The sequence below is a fragment of the Gavialis gangeticus genome, unplaced genomic scaffold (assembly GCF_001723915.1).
Source record: "Gavialis gangeticus isolate Ggan-Ray unplaced genomic scaffold, GavGan_comp1, whole genome shotgun sequence".
In the NCBI taxonomy this organism is placed as follows: Eukaryota; Metazoa; Chordata; order Crocodylia; family Gavialidae; genus Gavialis; species Gavialis gangeticus.
In genome coordinates this window covers 106,201,729-106,212,272 of record NW_017729022.1, presented here as the reverse complement: position 1 = coordinate 106,212,272, position 10,544 = coordinate 106,201,729, and the positions used below count along the sequence as shown (strand labels likewise).

Genomic DNA, 10,544 nt, shown 5'->3' with positions numbered 1-10,544 from the left:
ATGAGACTGATTGACCTTTAATTACTTGGATCCTCCTTCCTCCCACCTTGAAAATAGGGACCACTTTGGCCCTTTTCCAGTCTTCCAGGACCTGACCTGAGCACCATGAGTGCTCAAACAGCTGTGCCAGTGGTTCTGCTACGACACCAACCAATTCCTTTAGTACCCTCAGATGCAGCTCATCCGGGCCTGCTGACTTGAACACATCCAGTCCATCCAAGTGACTCTGCACCAAGTCAGCGTCAACAGTTGGTAGTCTGGTGTCCCTCTGATGCCCATCTAAGAACCCATTAGGAGACTTATCTTGAGCCCTGTTCAGGAACACTGAGGCAGAAAAATAATTGAGCAGCGCAGCCTTGTCCTCCCTCTCTGTCACTAATTGCTCCTGCTTGTTCAGTAGGGGTCCTATGCTGCCCTGTGCCTTCCTTTTTCTCCCTACATACCTAAAAAAAGACTTTTTGTTGTCTTTAATTTGTGTTGCCAGCCTCAGCTCTGTAGTTGTTTTGGCCTTTCTAACTGCCTCCCTGCAAGTGCGGGCCAAGTAAAAGTATACTCCTCCTTGGTAGCTTCCCCCTTCCACTGCCTGTATGCCTTCTTTTTTGCCCTTAGGCTCCCCTGGATTTCCCAGTTTAGCCAAGGAAGTTTTTTGGCTCCTTTCCCCCTTTTCCCTCGTACTGGGATAGTCTCCCTGTGTGCCTGAAGGATCACTTCCTTTAGGAATGACCACCCTTCCTGGACTCCCATCTCACCAATACTCTTCTCCTGCAGTGCGACATTGACTAGACTCCTAAGCACACTGAAGTTAGCCTTCCTAAAGTCAAGCACTTCCACCCTACTAGTTATCTTTCCCACCCTACGCCATATGGTGAATTCGATTGATTTGTGGTCACTGTCCTCAAGGTGACCACAAATCTGCAGCTCCCCTACCAGGTCTTCCCTCATAGCCAGCACCAAGTCCAGTAAGGCATTCCCCCTAGCAGGACTGTATACCTCCTGCATTAAGTGAAGGTCCTGCATGCAGGTTAAGAACCTACATGAATGGTTGGATTTGGCTGACTGCTCCTCCCAGCAGATGTCAAGGTAGTTTAGGTCCCCCATGACAACTATGTCCCTAGACTGTATGGCCTTGGAGAGCTGCCTCAAGAATTCCAATTCTAGCTTTTCCTCTTGGTGTGGTGGTCTGTAGCAGATCCCCACCACCAAGTCTCTTTTCCCATGACCTCCATGTATCCTAACCCACAGTGCCTCAACTTTCTCCTCCTCTGATCCCATTTTAATTGGGGTAGATGTATAATGCTCCTTTACATAGAGAGCAACCCCACCCCCTTTCCTCCCTACTCTGTCCCTTCTGTACAACCTGTAACAACCCTCAATGTGTACCGCCCAGTCATGGGTAGGGTCCCACCAAGTCTTCATTAGCCCCACTAAATCAAAATTATTATCTGCGAACAGAAGTGCGAGTTCTTCCTGCTTGTTCCCCATGCTCCTAGCATTAGTATAGAGGCACTTGAGCCCTCTGAATGGTGCCTTTGATGCCCCCCCATTCTGATGCCCACAGGGCCCCTTGGTACTTACATAGGAAGTACTGCTGCATGTCTTGCAGTTTGTAGGTTGCAGACTCTCTCCATCTCCTGTCTCCCCATCCCCCATTGTATTTAGTTTAAAGCCCGACATAGGAGGTCGGCCAACCTGTAAGAAAAGACTCTTTTGTGGAGAGATGAAGACCATCGCATCCCAGGAGGTCCCTTGCACAGAAGTGTGGATCCTGGTCCAGTAAGCCAAAACCGGCACAATGGCACCAATTCTGGAGCCGCGGGTTGACTTCCCTGACACAAGTGATGTGATGCCTACTGTGACTGCTGACTGGGAGGATTGACGACAAGACCACCTGCACCCCTGTCTTCCTAAGCCGGGTCCCCAGAGCCCTGTAGTCACTCATGATACGGTTTGGACTACTGGCCGCATCACTTGTTCCCACGTGGATGAGGACCATGGGATAGTTGTTGGAGGGCTGGATGAGGTCAGGAATTCTCGCTGGGACGTCCCTGATCCTGGCTCCGGGCAGGCAGCAGACCTCACGCACCATGGGATCCAGACGACAGATGGGTCCCTCTGATCTGCCATGGAAAGGAGTAATAGCCCATTAGTGGAGGAGTATGGGTGATTATGCTAGTAATGTGTAGGAGTGGAAAACAAAGTGACTTATGCCCCCCTTATACCTTGTGCAGGTGATTTCCTCAAAATTCCCAATCCTTATGAATTTTCACCAAACTGTACCTTGTATTGATCCTGGATAAAGTTCTGCATTTCAGTGTTGCATGCATCTGAGAACAGAATTTTAATTCAGATTAGAAGCATGTGTTTTTACTGTTTACAAATGGTTACAGGGTGTGACAAATCATCATGTAACTTGGCAGAAAAAGGAACTATACATAACCAAGAAAATAAAACTGAAGAAGCTTAAAAAATTAAAAAACACGCATACAAAGCCTAGCTAAAAAACATTTGGTTTAACTTCTGAAACTTAGTAATGTAAATGGGTCTCAGCTAGTTGAGGGCTGCCTGGGCTCCCTGGCTTAGTAATGACCTCCCTGCCTCACCTGCTACACCTTTGTTCTTGCTTTTAATTTGAGATGCAGCACTTAAATCACTAGAGTGACAACTTCAGATGCCTTTCTCTTCCCTGATCATCATAGGGCTCCTCTGTGTAGCCCAATCAGTTTCTCCAGAGCTCCTTACCCCTCTAGTTCAACAGGCTCCTTGCCTCTTAGCTTGTTACCCCAGCTCCCTCAACTACAACCTTTCCAGGCTTACTTACCATTTATTTCCAGTGCCTTTGCAATCCTCCTCAAGGTGCTGCTTTCTCTCTTGCTGCTTGAGCTCTGCTCTGGAGCCTGACTTGTATCTACCTTGGCTCTACCCTTTCTGGCCACTATCTTCATGGCCTTTGTGGTATGGGTTCCCCATTACATAATTAGGCTTGTTGCTTTGCTGCTTCTACCCCTGAAGTTTATAACCTTGCAGGTTGCTATCTGTAGCCAAGCAGTTTATGGACTTCATCATGCACTCATCCTCTTCTAATTAACTAATTAATTCTAGTTAGGTAATTAATTAATTCTGTTACAAAGTGTTTGGCTTTCATAACAATAGTCTGAAAAAAGAGTGTGATGATCAGTTAGTTAGAGCTGAAAAGCCATTGTTACAGTATCAAACCTTGAACAATAAAACTAATTTACTGTCTTTTGACTCATGTCTGCACTATATTCTGGGAGCCAAGGGACCCTGCCTACTTGCTCCCATTTGTACATACCAGGCCTGGAAAGGTGGTGGTGTTAGTGGCCACTCTCAAGTGAAGGCTGTGGTTTCAGGAATGCCCATGGAGGAATGATGCCTAAGTAGTTCAGTGCCACATTTCCAAGTTTGGCACGTGTGAATGGGGTGGGTGGATAGTGTGTACTTGGGAGCATCCATTCTGGAAAAAGTCAGGAATATGCTTTAAGTATACACTTCAACATCAAAATGTTGTAAAAGTAATGTGTATTTAAGACAAAATCGGTTGACCCGTATTTACTTTTTCTTCATGTTCTGTCTTGGTTTGAAGTGACTCGCTAACAGAGAAAAGGAAGCAGGAAGAAACCCTAACTGCAGAAATTGAGAATTCAGGAATTCGAATGACAGAAGTCAATGAAGAACTAAATAAACTATATGATGAGCTACAAAATGCTAGAATAGATTACCATGAAGGAAAGCGCCAGCAAATGAGAGCAGAGATCCTGGAAAGTCTCAAACGACTCTACTCTGATTCTGTGGTAATTGAATAGTTTATTTAAAATCTTAGTTGATAATTAGATTTGAGAGTTGCATTTGGAATTGGGGTGTTATCTTGAATATATTTTACTTCAGAAGCTGTGTACAGATTCTGTGGTTACTTCCAAATGGGAATTGACAGTGGTTCATGTACAACCATTTAAATTCTTTCTAATGGTATAAAAGAGGGGTTGACTTTCACTAACTGGGACCAAATAACACCACTTAATCCTAAGGCAATCTAGGGGTCTAGAGCAGGGCTGTCCAAATTTTGGGGGGTTCGGGGTCATGTGCTGTGCAGGCCAAAAAGCAAGCAGCCCATCTTCCCCCTGCCTCATACCCAGCCTCACCTGCTCCCAGGTGTGCGTGCTACACATGCAGCCCTCCTCTGCAGTTGCACACAGCAGGGGCAGCCCCCCACCACACTTACAGCGTGGGCACGCCAGCCTCCTCCTGGTGCACTGATCCACTCCCTGGAATGGGTAGGAAGCCGAAGCCTGGGAAAGGGGGAGCTTGGAGCCCCCAGCCACTGCTGCATCGAAAGCAATGTGGAGAGTGGCAATCAAATGGGAGTCAATGAGCTGCCCCATGTTAGTCTCTTGTGGGTTGCACATGGCCTGTGGGCCACCTGTTGGACATACCTGATCTTGAGTATTAATCTACAACTGTTAGTAATTATTTGCAAGAGAGGGCCTTTTAGAGGTAGTTAAGGACTTTATCTTAAGAAGGGTGTTAGTACCTCTAAATGCCATTAACTTTGACAGAAGCCAAGGGTATTATGTCTCATTTCAGACTGATCCGAACACTTTAATATAGGACTTTTTAGTGGTTAAACTGGAATCTGTTAGGCTGATGTCAGCCCCTTTGACTCATGGGAATATTTGGCAGAGGCAAGTCCATGAAGTGCAGTTGAAACTGTTCATGTTCTAGCCAGAGTGTAATTTGGATAATCGCTTTCTGCTAGCACAAGACCCCCTTTTGTAGCCCTCGCCTGGCAGGTCCAAGCTCTCCAAAGTACTAGAGTGCTGTGCCAGACTGGAGCCTCCTAAACCTCTTCTTTGTGCTCTTATAAAGCATGACCTCCACTGAAGAAAATAACAGGCTGTGGCAACAAATGCACAGCTGCCACTATAGTAAAGACTGGGTGTAGACATGCCCTGTTCATGGACCTGGGCCTTGTGTGAAATTGAAAAGAGTTTAGGGTGCAGGAGAAATGAGTGAGTCAGCCCTGTAGAATAAGCCATGCAACAACCTGCTGCTCTAAACTGAGTACCTTCAACTTCCTGGCAGACTAGCAAGTCCTGCAGGTCTTGTTGCACTCAGCAAGGTAAAAATGCACTCATCTCCTCTCCTGCTCCTCTGCTTGCTGTGGGTGAGGAGTAGCTAGAGTGTGAAGTGAGGAGAGCAACACAAAGCCCCTCAGGGCACTGAGCCCCATACCTCCAGTGCTGTAAGGGAACAGAAGGGGTTTTGTTGCTGCTTTATGTGCATGGGGTCCACACTTCTGGGGGCTTGGGAGACACTTGGGTGGAAACAGCAGTGCCTCAGTACTAGCATACTTAGCGAGCCAGATAAAAATCTCCTTATGGGCTGAATCTGGCTAGTCCCTGAGCTGCTGGCCGACTGTGGACAATTCCTTCCTTAGCAGCAGCAAGATTTGCCCCAGAAATAGCTTCAGTACTCACACAGTGATGGCACTCGAGGATATATACTTTACTTTGCCATCCCTGACACAGACTTGGTGAAAGAATTGTACTGGAACTAACCTAGAGCTTGCCTCCATGTTCTGGAACTACCTTACCTCTTACATGAGGCCTTGTCAGCCATTACAGCCTTATGGCATTAGACGTCATTGCCCAAAGCTATGCTATACATTTCCACTTCAAACTCCCTATTCCAGCCCTCCTCCCTACCCCACCCTTATCCAGGTATACTTTTCACCTAGGGCCTGTTAAAAACAGAAGTAGCCTGGTTGCTCCATTTAGAAACATGTGGGAAGTCTTTCAAAAGTACAGCAAAAAAGGGTTCTACTCCTGATGTTTCAAATGTACAGCATGTCAGACACAGAAGGGTAAAGTTTGCATCCATCATATAGGGGTTGGTTTAATAAAAGATATCAGATTTACCCAAATAACCTTGTCTGTCTATGTCCTTAGACCAACATGGCTACAACCTATACCCCATCCATCATATGTATTCTTCAGGTTCAAGACTTTTGTGACTATCTACTTACAGGTTTCATTCTTCCATGTTGCCTTCCATCTCACAATAGGAAATACCCAAAATTTATAGTACCATACAACCATTACTAGGTACAGCCATTCATACTTGCCACAGCACCTCAAAAGTTTATGAAAGATCTAGTGAGAAAAGTGATACACCTCAGAAAGAAGCTTATTTAAATCTACCCTTACCTGGATGGTGTGTTGATTATGGACAATTCTAGCAGAAATAGACAGCAAGCCCCAGGACATCCTCTTCCTGCTCTCTCAGCTTAGACCTTCTGGAAGCTATGAAAAATTGTTTGTTATCTCATTACAGATGAAGTTTGGGGGAATCTTGATCTACTATAGACAATTAAGAGCATACCTTTTTAAAAGACAGGTTTCTGTTATGGATATGTGATATCACTTGCCAAACTTCACTGTGACCTCTCTAACTTTGGCTTAGGTGGTTTATTCTCTAGCTTAACATAAAATGAACACGAAAGCTGTGTTTCTACTTCCTGTAACTTACAAACTGAAATGGAAGGAATCAAAATGTATGAAGAGTGATATCAGTCTCTATCTCCCTCAGATCAGGACTTGATGCGTGTGTCAAGAACAGGCTAGGTAGTCCATATAGACCATCTACAAATGAAAAGGACTTATGTCCCAGAAAATACAGAGCTCCATGTGACTTATGAAGTCCCTTTGGCTTCCTACCTGCTTTTCAAATCTCCGCAGTGCATATTTTAACCTAATAGCTTGTTTGCAATGTGCTATGTAAGTAGTGAATTCTTGTCCCATGTCTATTCAGAAGATGTCAAACTGTGACATGGTACTGCCAACATGGGATAATCATTGATAGCAGGTTTTTTTCCTGGGAGTCAGTTGTAACCTGGGAGACTTTGTGAGCAGAAAAAATGAAGTCCTGTGATACCCAGGGTAGTTTCAGAAGCCCCATCCTCAGAGTGGCATACCTGCTAAAGCAGTTTTGGCTGATGGACTTAGTGCATGTGTCTACTCAACAGCTGATCTAACTCTCAGCTATGTGACCCTGATCTTGCTATCTGCAACATACTGCCCTGAAGCATACTGGCCAGATAGTCCATCTGAGGCCTGAAGTTGCTGTACCTGACATGGCTGTTGGTTAGAGACTTGCTCCACAAGATCCTTGCGTAAAGCAGGAAAGCAACCCAAAAGACTTGGATTCAGATAAGTTAGGTACCTGCAGGGGTGGATCCAGTATTTGGTCAAGGGAGGTGGTGCAGTAGCAAACTGTGCTCTAGGGGTGGCTACACCGCTGCTCCTAGCCTGTATACCCCTTCCCCACCCACTTGTGCAAGCAGACCATGCTGAAGGAGGCTGCAGGGAATTTTTTAAAGTCCGTGGAGAAGGTAAGAATCTCCTCCTCTCCCCCTCTGTGCTCAGAGTCAGTTCCTGTCCCTTCCGCTTCCCCCCTTCCCCACTCACTGCTGCTGCTTTTCCCATTGTCTCTGGGTCCAGAGTAAGTTTCAGAACTGCTTCTGCCCACCCCAGCTGGGCTGTGTGGGGGCTGGGCGCACCTGGCACAGCAATAGGGGTAGTGGTCCCCCAGAGCAGGTGCGGGGAGGGGGACCTCCCGTGCCCATTGCTGCTGCTATTATCTGGCGGAGCTCAGCCCCTTCACAGCCTAGCTAGAATGGGCAGGAGTGGTTCTGAAGCTTCCTTCACCCTGGGACATTAGAAAAAGCAGCAGCAGCAGGTGGGGGAGGAGAGGGGAGGGGAGAGGACATGACTGAGTATGGGGAAGTAGGGAGGGAATCCTCACTTGCAATGGCAACACTTAGAGAGTGCAGAGGGGTGCACATGCACCCCCTGAGAGTGCCAGTGCACCCCTTGACGGCCATGCTTGCCACTTAGGCGATGGGCAGGTGGGGCAGGCAGGAACGCCAGTGCCCCCCCTGCAAGGGCTGGCCAATCTTTGCGCTCACTGCAGCCGCTTTCGGGAGTGGCTGTGGCCACTTCTGGGAGCAGCTGCAGCGATCAGCTGGCGCTGCTTCCAGAAGTGGCTGCAGTCATTCTTAGAAGCGGCTGCAGTGAGCACAGCGATCGGCTGTTGTGGGATTGCCCTCAGGGCCCCCGCCTCCAGACCATAGGATCACCTGTAGGAGACCACCCGCCTTTGGACTACAGGATCACCTGCAGGGCACCCCCTTCTGGTCAGTGGGACTGGTTGCAGGGGGGGCATGTGCTCCCCCTGACTAAGGCAGCACAAGTCACCCATGCTCACTTGCTTTGGGAACTTTAAAAAAGTCCCCAGAGGTTCCTGAGGTGTGGTCCAGTCTGAAAAGGGGTTGAAACTGTATTACTGCATACTCTCTGGATTTGCCCCTGGGTGCTTGACATGGCAGAACCTAGTCCAGCCTTAGTATCAAAGATCCTCAAGTACAAAATTAAAACAGGCTCTCCTTTCTAATCCCTTATACTGGGTTCCACACAGATCATACAGGAATTCTGTTCTTTGAAATGTTGCCACTGTAGACCTATTCTTCCTTCAATGTTTTTTGAAATCCATGGACTTCAAATTGTGAGGGGAAAAAAGGATGAGGTTACGTGATAATTCCTTTTCTTTATTACATGCTTTGATCTGAAAACAAAATATTTTTTGTTATAACATTTAAGATATTGTCACTAGGCATCAGTCTACACTGTCTTGAAAAAATTCAAGATGTCCGCATCATTTTCAAAGTTGTTGTTTTACAATCTGCAGACTTGGGTGTTGTGAATGTACAGCAGTGCATTGTTCAACTAAAAATATAAGCTGTTTTATTTAAATTGGTTCAAAAACCTGTGCAACTATTCTTTAAATAATTAATTCATCAGTTAAAATAAATTGATAATCCAGGTCCAAAACAAGAAGGTCAGAAGGTTTGTGCTAGTTTGAATTACATTTTTAAAAGCAATTTCTGTTAAACTACAATTTTTTTGTAGGGAAGGATAGTTATGACTGCATGCCTTTGCATTTTGAAGACTACTTTTTGAAAGCTGCAGCTGCTAGAGATTCATCTATCCCAATATGCGGCAAAATAATGTCTCACTTTCATTATTCATGCTGCTAACCAAGAGAAAAGGGTACTGACTTTTCTCATCCTCCTGGTATTAATGTTGCATACAATACCTTTACTTTTGATGAAAATAAATTTGGCTTCGGGTATTGTTTTTCTTAGTCAGTGCTTTTTCTGCATTCAGATATTTTGCGTGTATTTTATTATACTTTATACACTGCAAGATAGACTTTCAAAAGTAGGGATTTTCAGTATGTTTGTATTCATCCTTTAGCTTCATACTACCCTTATTTTTGGGCAGAGTGACTGAAATTGTAGACTAAGGAAAATATCAAATCTTAGAATTTCTGTAGTAGTACTTGTACTACAGATAAGGCTTTGTGATATACAGGTTTGTTAAATACCAGAAGTAAAATAAGACATAATATTTTTTTATTTTTTATCCTAAGTTTGGAAGGCTGCTTGATTTATGTCATCCTATTCATAAAAAGTATCAGCTGGCTGTTACTAAAGTCTTCGGCAACTACATGAATGCCATTGTCGTGACCACTGAAAAAATTGCAAGGGACTGCATTCGATTCCTAAAGGAGGAAAGAGCTGAGCCTGAAACATTTCTTGCTTTGGATTACCTGGATGTAAGTTTCCTTTTGTCATCTTGAAAAGTACCCACACTGGTTAAGTTCTTTACAATGTGTTAGAAGTCATTTTAAGAATGTATTGGTGCCCTTGGAATCTGATAGAAAATGTTGATTGGAGCAGGATACAGCAAGGGATTCCTGGCCAACTGAATGGAAAGATCAATATTTGTATGTCTGGCAGTAGCCTGTCCTAAACAGATCATGTGACATGCATATCTGGGCAATAGCAGTTTGGCTTAAGAGATGTTACACAGCACCCACTGGAAAGTAGAGTTGTGCAAAGCTTCAGTCACTGATTAGATTCAGCAGAGATTTGATCCAATTCGGTGGCTGAATCTCCAAATCCAAATTGAATTAGAGGACCCTTTAATCTCTCCGAATTGAATTGGAACCCTCCAAATCAATTCGGAAAGCTTCGGCAATTCAGACATAGAAAAAACATTTAAAGCTGTGCCTACATACCTCTAGGTAGCAAGCGGCTTGTGAATGCTGTGATGCCGGGGTGGATGGGGTGTTCCCCAGAAGCACTTCCAGTCTGCTTTTGGATCCACCAGGGAGCATGCAGGCCTCCGCCCCCTGTGCTCCCCTGGCTTGGTGACTAGTGCCTTCTGGGTCTGGGGGTGGGGGGTGCTGAGCCAAGGGGGTGGGGCCCCAAGCACGCTCCCCGGTAGACCCGAAAGTGAATCAGAAGTACTTCTGGTCCACTTCCAGGTTTGCTGCCAAGCATGTTGTGGGGGGAGTGCTCCAGTGGGATGCTCTGTGCACCCCAGCATCACAGCATTCACAAGCTGTGCTGAAAAAACATTTAAAGCTGTGTCTGTGTCCAAATCAGCATTGAATCTTCAGATTCA

At 45.6% G+C, this 10,544-nt stretch overlaps 1 protein-coding gene across 2 annotated transcripts in view; it reads left to right on the top strand.

The window, feature by feature from the left end:
• SMC1B (structural maintenance of chromosomes 1B) overlaps window positions 1-10,544 on the top strand; it is an 86,845-nt gene that overhangs the window by 44,217 nt on the left and 32,084 nt on the right. For both annotated transcript variants that reach the window (XM_019515927.1, XM_019515926.1), the window contains exons 9-10: window positions 3,602-3,809; window positions 9,505-9,690. In XM_019515927.1, coding sequence (XP_019371472.1) covers window positions 3,602-3,809; window positions 9,505-9,690 — 394 coding nt within the window. The remainder of the gene's footprint in view (window positions 1-3,601; window positions 3,810-9,504; window positions 9,691-10,544) is intronic.